General features: G+C 40.6%; 1 protein-coding gene across 7 annotated transcripts in view; it reads right to left on the bottom strand.

The window, feature by feature from the left end:
- The window catches only part of rps6kl1 (ribosomal protein S6 kinase-like 1), a 36,912-nt gene extending 21,552 nt beyond the window's left edge, over positions 1 to 15,360 (bottom strand). For 3 of the 7 annotated variants that reach the window (XM_078234326.1, XM_078234333.1, XM_078234330.1), the window contains exons 1-2: positions 14,984 to 15,346; positions 2,722 to 3,084 (exon numbers count right to left, since the gene is read on the bottom strand). In XM_078234326.1, the coding sequence (XP_078090452.1) occupies positions 2,722 to 3,007 (286 nt within the window). In that variant the 5' untranslated portion in view covers positions 3,008 to 3,084; positions 14,984 to 15,346. Of the gene's footprint in view, positions 1 to 2,721; positions 3,085 to 7,678; positions 7,725 to 14,080; positions 14,107 to 14,983 lie in introns of all 7 variants that reach the window. The other 4 variants (XM_078234328.1, XM_078234327.1, XM_078234332.1 and 1 more) reach the window with 4 other exon arrangements.
- Positions 15,361 to 15,664: the final 304 nt, after the last annotated feature.

Here is a 15,664-nt window from a genome sequence, read left to right as displayed (position 1 = left end):
AAGGACAAGAGGAATTCGCAGAGCTCAGGATGGATCATACACTAATTTGCTGAGATGCCTCGGGATACATTTGAGTTGCTTGCAGGACAAGAATATCCATCTATTTCAGATTGTGCTATAATAGTACACTTACAATTTCCCACAACCCACCTGTGCGAGTTGACTTTCTCAATCCTGGCTTATGTAAAAAAACAAAGCACCTGTCAGTGCAGCAAGACCTGCAAATGCCCTGTCATCAGTTTCTCCTTGGATCAAGAGATTGCTCACAGAGGCAGGCCCAGGTGTCACATTACTGTTGTCAGTAAGATGCTGCTCACAGTATTTCTTTCAATATTGAACTTTCACGTTGAGAAATGCAGACTTAAAACTGGAAACATTTGAAATCTTTAATGAGAACCTTTTAAATTGTGCACATTTTCAATAAAAAATTATATTTGACATGTAACTCGTGATAAGACTGTCACTGTAAACTTCAAACTAATAAAAATCACATTAATGGTGGCTTGACATGTTTTTTTTTAAAAAAGGAGGTTTTAGAGATAAAAGGCTTTGTTAGAGGGCAGCTTGGTTGGAGAAAATCGGAGGTGTGCCTCAAAGTTTTTTCTAAAAAAAAAGTATAAACATGTGCCCCGACAGATAAAAGGTTGGGACCCACTGGTATGGGGGTAACATATGGGCATGAATAGAAGATTGGCTGGCTAACAGAAAGCAGAGCGTAGGCATAAAAATTCATTTTCAGGTTGGCAAGATGTAGTGAGTGGCGTGCCACAGGGATCAGTGCTGTGACTTCTAACTGTTTACAATTTATATAAATGACCTGGATGAAGGGATGGTTGCCAAATTTGCTGAGGGCACAAAGATAAGTGGGAAAGTAAGTTGTAAAGTAGACATAAGGAGACTGTGAAAAGATGTAGATGTAGGTTAAGTGAATGAGCAAAGATCTGGCATATGGAGTATAATGTGGGAAAACATTCCTGGGGTTGCCCAGGAAGAATAAAGGAGAAACAGAATATCCAAATGGAGAGCGATTGCAGAACTTTGATTTTCTGAGGGATCGACGTGTCTTGGGTACATGAATTGCAAAAGGCTAGCATGCAGATACTTAAATTGGAAAGCTAATAGAATATCATTTATTTCTAGGGAATCTGAATACAAAAGTAGGGAGATTGTGTGTCAGTTATATGGAGCTCTAGTGGGATCACAGTTGGAAGTACTTTGTACAGTTTTATCTTAATGGAGGAAGGATATAAATGCATTGGAAGCACCTGGAATGGGCGGGTTGTCTTCTGAGAAAAGGTTGATCAGGATAGGTTTGTATGGTAGCACAGTGGTTAGCACTGCTGCTTCACAGCTCCAGGGTCCCGGGTTCGATTCCCGGCTTGGGTCACTGTCTGTGTGGAGTTTGCACATTCTCCTCGTGTCTGCGTGGGTTTCCTCCGGGTGCTCCGGTTTCCTCCCACAGTCCAAAGATGTGCGGGTTAGGTTGATTGGCCAGGTTAAAAATTGTCCCTTAGAGTCCTGGGATGCGTAGGTTAGAGGGATTAGCGGGTAAAATATGTGGGGGTAGGGCCTGGGTGGGATTGTGGTCGGTGCAGACTCGATGGGCCGAATGGCCTCCTTCTGCACTGTAGGGTTTCTATGTTTTTCTATGTTTTATGCCCTAAAGTTTAAGTAAGAGGCAACTTGATTGAAACATGCAAGATGCTGAAGGGACTTTACAGAGTGGATGCAGAGAGGATGTTTCCTCTAGTGGGAGAATATACAACTAGGGGTCACTGTTTAAAAGTAAGGGGTTGTCCATTTAAAATGGAGATGAGGAGAATTTATTTCCCTCAAGGGGGTTGAGCGTCTTTGGAATGCTTCCTAAACAGGCTATGGAAGCAGTCTTTGAACATTTTCAAGACAGAGGGATGGATTCTCCGTAAGGGGGTAATAGGTTATCTGGGGTAGATAGGATGCAAATTGAGGTTATCAGATCAGCCATGATCTTATTAAATGGCAGAGCAAGCTCGAGGGGCTGAATGGCCTACTTGTTCATGTGCTCTCTCTTTCTCCCTTGGCATCTTTCCACCTCTTTTACCTGGCACTGTCTTCACTTTTTACATCCTCTCTCTTCCTCTTGATAAGCGTTTCCCTTATTCTGAGGGCTGCCATTAGTTAGTAGTAAAAGAAGCACTGACTAATTCTGGGGAAAGGAAGACAGCACTCAGTTTTTTCTGCCACAACATCAAGCAAAATTTACATTTTTGGACAATTCTCTGCAAATTAGTCCTTAGTTCAACAATCAAATATTCCAAACACAGCTTTTCTTCCATTGCTCCTGAATGCAGTGATTCACGTCAGTAATCTAACCTCAGGCGCTGAAGTTAAGCAGACTATTTTCATTGCCATCCTAGCGAAGATTGCTAGCTCAACACAGATGGATGTTCAAAACGGAACTATCCTGACCTTAGTAACATAGCTGGCAATACACAATGAGTCATCAGTAACAATGCAACAAATAATAAGATTTGCCATGTGTGTAAATAAAGAAGGTACCACTTTAAATATCGGTGATATTGGAGTCCAAGGAGTTTTTGTTGTATGGTTTTATTCTGTCAAAATAACAATATGCTCGTCAAAACATTTGCTGTTCATCAATCGTAAGATGTCTCAGGAATCTAAACTTTTCCCAAATTACCGTGGGTTAAAATACTTTTCAGCTCTATTTAAAATGCATACCTTGCACTCCCTTCAGAAGCAGATCCACTCCATTTTTGTAATAGTTAAATGCAGCTTCATAATCCTCATTGACTTCTCGATCCAGAGCTAAGCGAATCTGCTTTGCTGCATCAACAAGGTAGTCTCGTTTCGTGGCTGCGCTTCTGGTTGCCTGATGACCCTCCTGTATGTTGGGAGATACTCGGCTCCGGATCTGCTCCAAGTATACACGGGCCTGAGACAGAGGGCGAGAACAGGGTTCAGCATCCTGCCCAGGAGGCCTCTCTCCAGCAAAGCTGTACATCATTGGTGTCTTCAGAACATGCAGGCACTTCTGCACTCAATCCCATTCAGTCCAATGCTGCCAAAATAAGTCAGCTGAGTCTACATGGGCAAGAGCAGAAAGTTGGGAAAGTTAATTATAGAATCCTTCATATATGATTAAAGATAAGGGACATGGAACATTTCTCATTTTGTCAGCAATGAGTATTCCCAAAATGGATCAGATGCAAGTAGAGTTCTATCTGTTGTGGCAGGTCTGCCCAAATCCTTGCCACAAAAAAGGGCAGTTCAAACTGTACTAGCGTGACATTTCCATTTCAGACATCTTCTCTCTTTATGCCTTTTGTGAGTGAAATTGGTAATTTATTGCTCAACTGTATTGAATGACAGTTTTGTACTGCAACTTCCCAACTAGCAGTTTGAGACTACCCATTGCTCACTTTGAACACACACAGATGTTAGAGATTTGCAGCTCGTTAAAGCTAATAGATAAAAATGTCAACTTTAACTAGACTCTCCACTGACACACATGAAAAATGGCAGTAAGTTCAGTTTTATAAAAGACTTCACAATGTGGTAGCAGAGTGGAGGGGTGAGCCTGAGTGGATTTATTTTGCATCTACCTTGTTCCATGACCTAATCATACAATCGAAAAGCATTCCTGTTGATGTCGGCAGCTCAATTTGCATCTCTCACAACTTTTCACCTACAAGGACAACAAGCAATTGGCTGCCTGCCACCCTGAGCTGAAGTACCAATTTCATCATCAGATATGCAAGTAAAAAAAAAACAGGCAAACAGCATTTACATAGCAGCTTTTCCAAGCAGCGAAGTGTGAAAGTGCTTCACAGTCAAGTAATGCAGCTGTTCGAGAAGGCAGCTCACCACCCCACCTTTTCAAGGACAAATAGAAATGGGCATTAAATGCTGGCCCAGCCAGTGCAGCCCACATCTCTTGAAAGAACAAAAACAGTATTTTTTTTTAAAAAATGCTCCCAATGTAACAGATGCAAAGGTAGCAGCAAGATACATGGGCGGTACGGTAGCACAGTGGTTAGCACTACTGCCACACAGCACCAGGGACCTGGGTCCAATTCCGGCCTCGAGTCACTGTCTGTGTGGAGTTTGCACATTCTCCCCGCGTCTGCGTGGGTTTCCTCCGGGTGCTCTGGTTTCCTCTCTCAGTCCAAAGATGTGCAAGTTAGGTTGATTGGTGATAGTAAACTGCCCGTTAGTGTCAGAGGGACTAGCAGGGTAAATAAGTTATGGGGATAGGGCCTGGGTGGGATTGTGATCGGTACAGACTCGATGGGCCAAATGGTCTCCTTCTGCACTGCAGGGATTCTATGATACCATCAACAGGATGGAATTAAACGAGCAATCAGTTTTTGTTGAAAATGTGATATTACTTAAGGGGAAAAATGTTGGCTTGGACAGTGGAGAACTTTCCTCCTCTGCTTTGTCCAGTATTGTGGGAGCTTCTACATCCAGCTAAGAGGGTAAACTAAGCCCCAGGGTAACATAGTTCACAGGCAATTAGGGGTGGGAAACAAATATAGGCCACATCACCGGTTCCCACATTTTGTAAAAGAATCTTCCATGGAACAACATTATTACGAAGGACCGAACAAAAACTACTTCCCTCGAGACTGGTGCAAAACCAAATGAATTGTGCCTTAGCTTGGTGGCATGCTGGCAATGGAAGATTATTTCTCAATTGTATTCACCAAGATCTGGAGTATAAAACAGAACTCAGTGAAAGCCTAAAATAAATGTTACAAATGTCCTTTTTATACTAGTGCACTAGTGACAGTTTGCTTTCTGGGTCTAAGTGGCAAGGCATTCAGGGCACAATGATTTCATATTTCTAGCTTGTATAAACCTTGCCCAGCACCTGGAAAAGTCTGTGACCAGAAAATGAGATGATTTTTAGTTTTAAAAGCAAAACTTAAAAAATCATACATGGTTGTTACTCTGCTGTTTTTTTATTGAACAGAACAGAAACAGGGTAAAACCTGGAGAACTGAGCGGCTCGACACACTGTAGAACTGTTGCATATAGAAGTGGTTCTCTAACTGAATAAAGCAAAGGTTGATCCATAACAGAATGGACATTTTCATTTCAGCTATAGAAAGAGACAGAAAACCATTGTACCACAACTGCAGCACATTCAGCACAATAAGTGTTAACAGTAAAACTGACGACATCTGCAAGGTGGAGACAGCGCACCCACACACACAGCAAAAACTGAATGCCCCTTGAACACAGAGCTCAATGTGGATTGGTTGCTAATGACATCAGCCTGTTGTAACTGTCACAGGGAAGCACCCACCTGTGGGAGTTGCGTGTTCAGCTCTCTTGTTCTTCTACAGAACTCAGTGGAAATGGAACAAACAGCATTTAATAGTATCACATGCCTGGTTTAATTACACCAATCTTGTGCCATTTAATTGAAAACACCCATGCATAAAAACACAACTAGCTCTTTTCAGATTTCTAGAAAAAAATGCAGCTGCATTTAGAAAAGGATTTAGTGTACAGTAAGTTTTACACTTAACCCCATCTCATTCACTATTCTCCAGAACACCAGAATATTTATGCTGTTTATGCTCCATAGTATTCAATTATCTCTAACCATCCTTGTCATTAGAGCCATCAAACATCTTCTGAAAGAGATATTTAGCTAGACTTCCATCCCAAAAATCAGTTCAGTTTATTGAAGCTCATTGCCCATATCCACTATTGAACAAGGAAAGAAAATTGCTCCTGTTTTTAAACTTAGATTTGTCATCTAATTTTTTTGTGCCCGTGTCCATTAGGAACCTAAGGTACATGGGAGCAGGAGGCGGCCATTTTGCCCATCGAATCTGCTAAGCCATTCAATTAGATCATGGCTGACTATCCACCTCAATGCCACTTTCCCGCACCATCTTCAAATCCCTTAATGTAATTAGTATCCAGGAACCTATTGATTTGTGTCTTGAACATGTTCAATGGTAGAGCTTCAATGGCCCTCTGGGTGCGTGAATTCTAAAGATTCACCACTCCGAGTGAAGACATCCCTCTCAACTCAGTCCTAAATGGCCTGCTGCTTATTGAGACAGTCTCTCTCTCTCTCTCATGGTTCTAGATTCACCAGCTAGGGGTAATATCATTCCTACATCCCCCCCAATCGAACCCTGTAAGAGATCACCTCTTATTTTTCAAAGCTGAGAATACAGGCCCAGTTTCCTCAAAATCCCTCATTAGGCAAACCTGCCATCCCAGGGGTTAGTCTGGTGAACCTCTATTCCATTGCCTCTATGGTAAGTATATCCTTTTAAAAAGGAAAGGAACATAAAACTGTACACAATATTCCAGGTACAGTCTCACCAAGGTTCTGCAGCACAATGTCTTTACTCCCATACTCAAATCTCCTTGTAATAAAAGGCCAACATATCAGTTACCTTCCTAATTGCTTGCTGCATGTGCGTGTTAGCTTTTAGTGACTTAAGAACAAGGACACCCAGGTCCCTTTGGACATCCAACACTTCTCAATCTCTCACTAATTTTCTATCGAAGCGAATAACTTCACACTTATTCACATGATTTTCCCTTCATAAATCCATGTTGACTCTGCCCAATCACACAATTATTTTCTAAATGTCCAGTTATCACATCCTCTATAATAGAGTCTAACATTTTTCCCCATGACTGACATCAAACTAACAGGTCTGTGGCTCTCTGTTTTCTCTCTCCATCCCTTCTCAAATAATGGGGTGACATTCGCTACTTTCCAGTCTGCAGAAATCTTTCCAGAATCTACAGGATTTGAAAGATAACCACCAGCGAAAGTCATGAAACAACATGCAGGGTTAAGTTATCTGCTTAAATTCCTTACATTTCTTAAATGCCTGAGCAAGCCACTCAGTTCAGGGTAATTAGGGATGGGCAATAAATGCTGGCTCACCCACATCTGACAAATGAATAAAAAACCGACATTATCCATATTTTAGAATCTTGCTTTGCATCTCTTTATAATTCTGCTACAAACAAAAATAAATTTAACTATCACCCTCGTATCTCTGAACTTTTCAAATGCACCAATGCTCTTTTAAAGCTTGGGAACCAGAACTGCCTAAATTTTGTGTGGTTACATCAATGAATTCCACAAGCTTATTAAAATAATTGTTCCACTTATGTATTTAGTAGTTCTATTAGCCCATTTGATTAACTTAAGCCCAGCCTAGGCAGTTTCACTTAATAGTCAATGAACACATAATAGAAGAAAATTTGCCTTTGCTATTGGAAATGTTTTCAGCCTGTACATTGGTCAAGTTCTCTGTTTTAGTGTGCATGACACCTCATTTGTCAGCATAAAATCCAGTTGTCATGTCTAAGCCAATAAAGGGCTTAGCTCCCTTGAATGGCACAAGTCAAAATACTGCTGGCAATCAAACCTAGTGCGTAGTGTTATCACGGCTAATCTTTCAGCATAATCAAAAACATGTAGCAAGAAATATTCATAGTCTTTTTTTAAATTTGGGAAGGGGACAAAATAAATACAGCAACTATCACTCGAGAAAATGTAATGGGGAAACTGATGGGGCCCTGAACTAATGTTCCCATGGACCTGATAGGTTGCATCCCAGGATATTAAAGGAAGTAGTTAGAGAGAGAATAGATGCACTGGTAGTAATCTCCCAAAAATCCTTACCTTCTGGAAAAGTCCCAGCAAATTGGAAAACTGCCAATGTAACAACCTTAATCAAAAAGGAGACAAAAATGGGTAACTATATGCCAGTTAGCTTAACTTCTGTCATTGGGGAAATGGAGTCCATTATAAAGGATGTAATAGCAGAGCATTTAGAAAAACAAGAATCAGCATGGCTTCATAAAGGGGAAATCATGCCTGATAAATTTATTAGAATTCTTTGAAGTGGTCACCAGCAGGATAAAGGGGAACTAGATGTAATATACTTGGACATCCAAAAAGCGATCGATAAGGTACTGCACCAATAAATAAGAGCCCATTGTGTTGAGGATAGTATATTAGCATGCATGGAGGATTGGCTAACAGAGTTGGGATAAAACAAGCACTTTCAGGATGGCAACCTGTGGAATGCCCCTGTGCTGTGACCACAATTATTTAAAATATATATTTTAATGACTTGGATGAGGGAAGTGAGTGTACCATTCCCAGGTTTCCTAACTCACAGACCACAATCAGTAAGGATAGGCAACAACACCTCCTCCACGATCATCCTCAACACTGGTGCCCCACAAGGCTGTGTTCTCAGCCTTACTTCTTATACAGCTATGACTGTGCGGCCAAATTCCCTTCCAATTCGATTTTCAAGTTTACTGACGACACCACCATAGGTTGGATCTCAAACAACGACGAGACAGACTACAGGAATGAGATAGAGAATCTGGTGAACTAGTGCGGCAACAATAATCTCTCCCTCAATGTCAACAAAACAGGAGCGTAAAGGAGAACATGCCCCTGTCTACATCAATGGGGACGAAGTAGAAAGGGTCAAGAGTTTCAGGTTTTTAGGTATCCAGATCACCAACAACCTGTCCTGGTACCCCCACGCTGACACTATAGTTAAGAAAGTCCACCAGCGCCTCTACTTTCTCAGAAGACTAAGGAAATTTGGCATGTCAGCTACGACTCTCACCAACTTTTACAGATGCACCATAGAAAGCATTCTTTCTGGTTGTATCACAGCTTGGTATGGCTCCTGCTCTGCCCAAGACCACAAGAAACTACAAAAGGTCGTGAATGTAGCCCAATCCATCACGCAAACCAGCCTCCCATCCATTGACTCTGTCTACACTTCCCGCTGCCTCAGCAAAGCAGCCAGCATAATTAAGGACCCCACGCACCCCAGACATTCTCTCTTCCACCTTCTTCCTTCGAGAAAAAGATACAAAAGTCTGAGGTCACGTTCCAACTGACTCAAGAACAGCTTCTTCCCTGCTGCTGTCAGGGAATGGACGTTTGAATGGACTTATCTTGCATTAAGTTGATCTTTCTCTGCACCCTAGCTGTGACTGTAACACTACATTCTGCACTCTCTCATTTCCTTCTCTATAAATGGTATGTTTTATCTGTATAGCGCGCAAGAAACAATACTTTTCACTGTATGTTAATGTGACAATAATAAATCAAATCAAGTTTGCGGATGACAAAAATAGGTGGGAAGGCAAGTGGTGAGGATGACGGAGCCTGCAGAGGGATATAGACAGGTTAAGTGAGTGGGCAAAAAAACTTGGCAAATGGAATATAATGTAGAAAATGTGAAATTATGCACTTTGGTGGAAGAATAAAAAAGCTGAACATTATTTAAATGGAGAAAAACTGCATGAAACTGCAGCACAGTGGGATTTGGGGGTCCTCATGCAAAAAAAACCACAAAAGCTCACAGGCAAGTTCAGCAAATAATTGGGAAGGCAAATGGAATGTTACCCTTTATTTCAACGAGAACGGAGAATAAAAATAGGGAAGTCTTACTAAGACTATACAAGGCACTAGTTAGACAACACTTTGAATACTGTGAACAGTTTTGGTCCCCTTATTTAAGGGAAGGTATACTAGCATTGGAGGCAGTCCAGAGAAGGTCAACTAGATTGATCCTGTGTATAGAGGGATTTTTTTTAAAAGTGAAGAGAGGTTAAGTAGGTTGGGCCTGTACTCATTGGAGTTTAGATGAATGAGAGGCAACCTTATTGAGACATATAGGATTCTCAGGGGGCTTGACAGGGTAGATGCTGAGAGGTTGTTTTCCCTTGTGGGAAGTGTCCAGGATCAGATGGCATAATCTCAGAGTAAGAGATCACCCATTTAAGACAGAGAGCAGTAGGAATTTCTTTTCTCAGAGGGCAGTATTTCTGTGGAATTGTTTACTACAGGCTGGGTCATTATGTTCAAGGCTGAGATAGACGGATCTTTGATCAATAAGGGAATCAAGGGTTATAGGGATATGGCAGGAAAGTAGAGTTGAGGACTATGTCAGATCAGTCATGATCTGAGTGAATGGCTGAGCAGACTCAATGGGCTGAATGGTCTTCTTCTTCTGTGTCTTATGGTCTTATGAATCGGATAGCCTACACAATTGGGTTTTAAAAGAAATGGCCACAAAAGATAGTGGATACATTGGTTTTGATCTTCCAGTATTCCCTAGATTTTAGAACTATTGCTATGGATTGGAAAGTAGCAAATCTCACCTGGTGGTTCAGGAAATGCGAGAAGGAAAACAGAAAACTCTAAATCAAGTTAGCCCTGAAGACAATGCTAGAATCTACTATTGATGATGAGGTTACAGCAGTCTTTGGGGGGGGGGGGGGGGGGGGGGAAACAAATGTTTTATGTACAGAAATTGCATTTAATAAATCTATTGGTGCCTTTTGAGGGCATAATTAACAGGATAGGTGAAAGGGAACCATTGGCTACAACGTGTTTTTTGGTAAGGTACCATGCAAGAGTTATTGGGATTAATTAGCATTAATTCAGGATTGATAAACAAACAAAAAAAGTGTGGAAATAATAGGACATTTGCAGGATGGCAGGGTACCTAAGGCATCAAGCAAGGATCCATACCTGGATTACAGTTATTTACAATCTATATCAATGACATAGATGATACGGCTAAGACAAAGAGCGGGTTTTCTGGTGACAAGTAGGGCGGCACGGTAGCACAGTGGTTAGCACTGCTGCTTCACAGCTCCAGGGACCTGGGTTCGATTCCCGGCTTGGGTCACTGTCTGTGTGGAGTTTGCACATTCTCCTCGCGTCTGCGTGGGTTTCCTCCGGGTGCTCCGGTTTGCTCCCACAGTCCAAAGATGTGTGGGTTAGGTTGATTGGCCATGCTAAAAATTGCCCTTAGTGCCCTCAGATGCGTAGGTTAGAGGGATTAGTGGGTAAATATGTAGGGATATGGGCATAGGGCCTGGTGGGATTGTGGTCGGTGCAGACTCGATGGGCCAAATGGCCTCTTTCTGTACTGTAGGGTTTCAATGATTCTTTCTATGATTTCTAAGTAGGAAACTGAGCAATATAGAGTAGGCAAGAGGTATAGACCAGTGAATTATTTGGGTATGTACTTGGACGTGTAGTACAACATGGGAAATGTAGAATTATCCACACCAGTAAGAATAGCTAAGTAGATTTAAGTAGATTTTTTTCAAGTAAATAGTAGAATTTAGAGGAACGTGGTGGTCCTTGGTGGTAAAGCAAGCAATTAGGAAAGCAGTAGTTCATTACAATCCTAGTTAACTGAACAAGAATAATCCAGAATGGAACCCTAGCTCAAAGGACTAACTTTAAAAAAAAAAATAGAACAAAGAACAGAGGCATAGGACAGTAATTAGTTTTAACAAGGAAAAAAAAATAAACAGGAAAAACTGGATTATGATAATACTCCTTTACTGCTCCCTTAGCTTAATCATTAGACACAAATTTCAAGATTAGCATGGATTACAACTAGATCTCAAGTTACAACAGTCTCATTATCACAACTTCCTTTTAAGCACACAGATTGACTGTGGTCAAATACACACACTCGAATGTCTGTGGATTTCTTCTCGGCATCCTCCCCCCACCCCCCCCCCCAATTATGTCACGTGAAAGTTTCCAAATTCCACTCCCAAAATCATGCTTTAAAATCTTCTTCCACAATAATGCTTTCCATCAGCAGTTTGCATTCCAAATCAAGTTTTCCAAATGACTGTTAAGCAAAGCTTCCACTCCACTTAAGTGAATCCGGTATTCAGGTTTTATACTACTCTTTAGGATGTCTTTGTACTGCTGTAAAAATTGTTCACAACTGCTTTAACTCTTAATTCCCAGACTCCATAAATTGGCATTAAACTTTTGATTTACAGCTGAAGTTTGCTTTTCCACTTTAAATCAGGTTGCTGCAAATGTCTCTCTAAAATCAAAACATTCCGTTTACTTTTCCGAACAATACCATGGTCTCTCTTTTCTTGACTTTAGTTGTCTTAAGACATTCTGTCTGTCCCAATTCCCTGGTTATCTGGACAGTAACTGGTTCTTTGGGAAGCCTGTCTCTTTGCAGCTTCCATCCCGTCTGATCTCTCTTCTGGCAGAGTTGAGAGGTGTTCGTTCCCTGGTGTTAGGTGCTGGTCTTGAACCCCAAGGTATATTATGAAACCAGATTAGACCCCAACAATGTTTCTATTTTAGCATCGAGAAGATAGGATGTTTCACTCCAGGGATGATTCTCCTGACAAATTAGAGTTATCATCAAAACAGGCTCTATTCATAACAGAATAAATATAACTCAAAAAATGTAGCAGCTTAATTCTTAACAGTTGAACAATCTTTAAACATGAAACTAAGCAATTTTAATTTCTATCACTATTTCAGTTCCAATTAAGCAACATCCTCTTACGGACTTAAAAACGCACTTAAATACAGTTAGCAATCCAAATATGCTTGCTCTAACTTGAGTAACAGCTGTGAAGGTTGCAAAAAGACTTTTGAGAGAAAGAGAACAGCTTGTAGGTGTTGATCTTTCAACAGCCCCCTCCAGTAACTGAACAGAGGGAGCTGTTTTTGCCCTCTGTTACAAACCTAGCTCCTCCCATTTCTAGTATCACATGACTATATGACCCTGTATAGTTTAATGAGGAAAACACCCCCGGGGTCCTTTTCTTTGTAAACAAAAGCCCATTAAGCCTTCTGCTGAATAAATATTTGCATGGCTAAAATGGGTAATTATCCTGCTTTTCAGCATCTGCTGCATTCCTACTAGACAGCCCGACTACTATAACAAAACACAATCTCAAAGCACTCTCCCTTAAACATAAAATATAATAGCAGTATCATCACAAACTGCCATCAAATTCAGCAAAGTGAAGAATAAAAGGGCCTCCAGTTGCTAAGCAACCACTACTACTCCTGCCTATTTACCCTTCACACCATAACCCACCCTAAGAGCAATAGAAACAGTTGGAATTGAAATCAACACCCACACAAACACTTTTGTCCAGCATGAATACAACTGTATTTATTAGATGTAGTTGAAAATAAGTGTTGAGTTTACAATGTCTGACATTACATTTCAGAGAAACCAAAATTTCCAGAAACTCAACATCTGAAGGATAATTTTCAAAGGCTATAAAGTTTCATTTTCTGCCATTGACTCTATGGCCCCTAATTTGAGCTAAATCAGACTGTGAAAGCCAAGCATTCCTTCTGACCCACAGCTAGGCTTTAACTTCCACCCTTTCCTCAACCCTACAGGAATGCCATACTTGCACCTTTAGTCTCAAAGATTCTCCACATCTTTGATATCAGTCACACTTTCTATATCTTCCATAGACCAACGGATCTAAACTCACTCGGCAACAAATACCACTTGCTCATCACTGCCATCTTTATTGGCCAACCATAGCTCATTGTGCCTCAGTTAAGTTGAATTTATAATTCTTATCCTCTTGTTAAAAAAATCTCCCTATTACACTCTCCAAACATGCAGCCTTATCTTCTCATGCTGCACCACTTGGTCCTTTGTTCTTGCCCTCTTTGCACCACCATTGGTGGTAGAGGCTGCAGTGACCTCAGTTTTACACTGAGGCTCTACCATCTCTCTACTTTAAAAAAAGTTCTCTTAAAAACTGCTTTACTTGATCAATCTTTGTCATCTGTTCTGACTTTACATTGTTGCTAAGTGTTTATTCCTTCTGCAAGATTATAGACTGAGGCCATCACTCATCCAGTGAGACTGTAATGTTCTCACCTTGCAGCATTCAGCTGATTATTAAATTAGTCCCAGGTTTTCATCTGCACTACTTTATCCAGAACTCCACTCCATAAATTTATCACTTTACATGAAGAAAAACTTGAATAAACCTAATACTTATTTAAATAACGAGCTTGAAGCTTTGCTTCATACAATTCCTATGAAGTAAAGATGTATTGGTTCAAAAATTAAAGACATTTCATTATTTTATACATCTTTTGGACCATTTTGGCTGAAAATCCCATTTTTCCCCATCTCTCCCTTCCTGTGCACACTTAAAGGATGTTGAGACATTTTACACATGAAAGGTGCAGTGCGATTTATACCTTTCAAGTAGATATACTTACAATCATCTGGCTACGCCTTGTATATCCTACAGTAAGTTACAAGAAAGATCCACGTTCATTATACAACAACCATTTTGTGAACATTTGAAAATTAGACATGACAAGTCTACTGTATTGTCTCATCTGTATTATTGTACTACAAAAAAAAAATCACTTCAACTACAATGTACATCCCCTCCATGTGGCATGATCCATTGGGGATTTTGTACAGCACACAGAACCATGATGGCTTCTTACCATATTGTCTCTTTAAAAAAGAGTCAGGTATTAAAGGGACAAAACAGGTTTGAAAAAAAGAGCAGAACTTCATTTTTATTGACCTATAGACAGTGTTTATAACAACCACAAAATAAACACTGCTTCAAAGAAACTGGCAAACGTCTCTTCACTCGTTCAAAAGAATGAATTATAAATTCACTGTACATGGCATGCTAGTAATACTAATCTTTTAATTGCCTGCTACTTCCCAAACAAAAATGCTTGTCAAACACTTTCCTTGAAGCCGAGTGCCTTTTTGAAAATCTTATGTTAACACAGCCACTTATATCCCATCAGAATATTAGAGGTGCTAATTTGCTAAATCTTCCCATGGCACTCACAGCTGTTACACTCAACATGTCACACACTTCACACATTTAAACAGCAATGATATCAGACATTCAAACAAGCTATCTGCTGGGAGGGAATCCAAGTTGGATTCACTTCTCTGCTCATTTTATTAACTATTAATTAATTAACAGGCACGTTTGGAGTTCTAACATATGCAGACACTTTAGATAGCGGGTGGAAGAACAGTTGAATTTTATCCAATTTGAAACCAACCTATAACATAATAGCCACTCTCCATATGTTTCTATATCTAGATTTTTAAAAAAAATCTTAGCTGGAAAGAAGTGTAGGTACCTTAACAATAGGGAATTTGATATCTCGATTTTCTTTACAAGACAGTCTGAGAAGGTAGGATTAGATTTATTTGAAACGTGGTTCTTGCTGCTGCAATACAGGCTGTGTGCCTCCCATTCTCCTCCAGTACGATGAGCAGACATCTCTGGCCCCGGGGCTGTGTTACACCGTGCAAGCTCCGGATTCACTCACTCAGCACCGGGTTACAATGTAGCACCAAAGAGCAACTGTATCACCTTCGGTTCATTTCCTGCCAACTCTCTCATCCACCTCCCGATACACCAATTCCTTTTCCCTAATCCTCTTTCCTACCGGAAATCTCCTACTTCTGCAGCTTTCACTACATTTTCCCCACCCACACCTAACCACTTTACGGCAACGTTGTAAAATTCCCCCAAAAAACAAAGGGTTTGCTTCCACGCCCCCTCCAAATATTGTCGCAAACCGATTCAAGAGGGTGGACCCAACAATTTGATTGACGGCACCGAGTTCTTATTGTATCATTCACTTTGGCGAGATGGATTTATTGAACATCTGAGTTAATGGATGAGCAGTTCTGCAGCGGCATTTACAACAAGATTTTCCCACTAACCATGTTTTGACTTGACATATTTGCCTTATTCATGTCCCGATTCGTGATGGACCTTTGATTAATGTCCCAGAAGTATTCTACTCTGCTAT

Source organism: Mustelus asterias, chromosome 18 (assembly GCF_964213995.1).
Source record: "Mustelus asterias chromosome 18, sMusAst1.hap1.1, whole genome shotgun sequence".
In the NCBI taxonomy this organism is placed as follows: domain Eukaryota; kingdom Metazoa; phylum Chordata; class Chondrichthyes; order Carcharhiniformes; family Triakidae; genus Mustelus; species Mustelus asterias.
The sequence above is the reverse complement of the archived record's forward strand: the minus strand, read 5'-3'. Positions and strand labels throughout refer to the sequence as shown.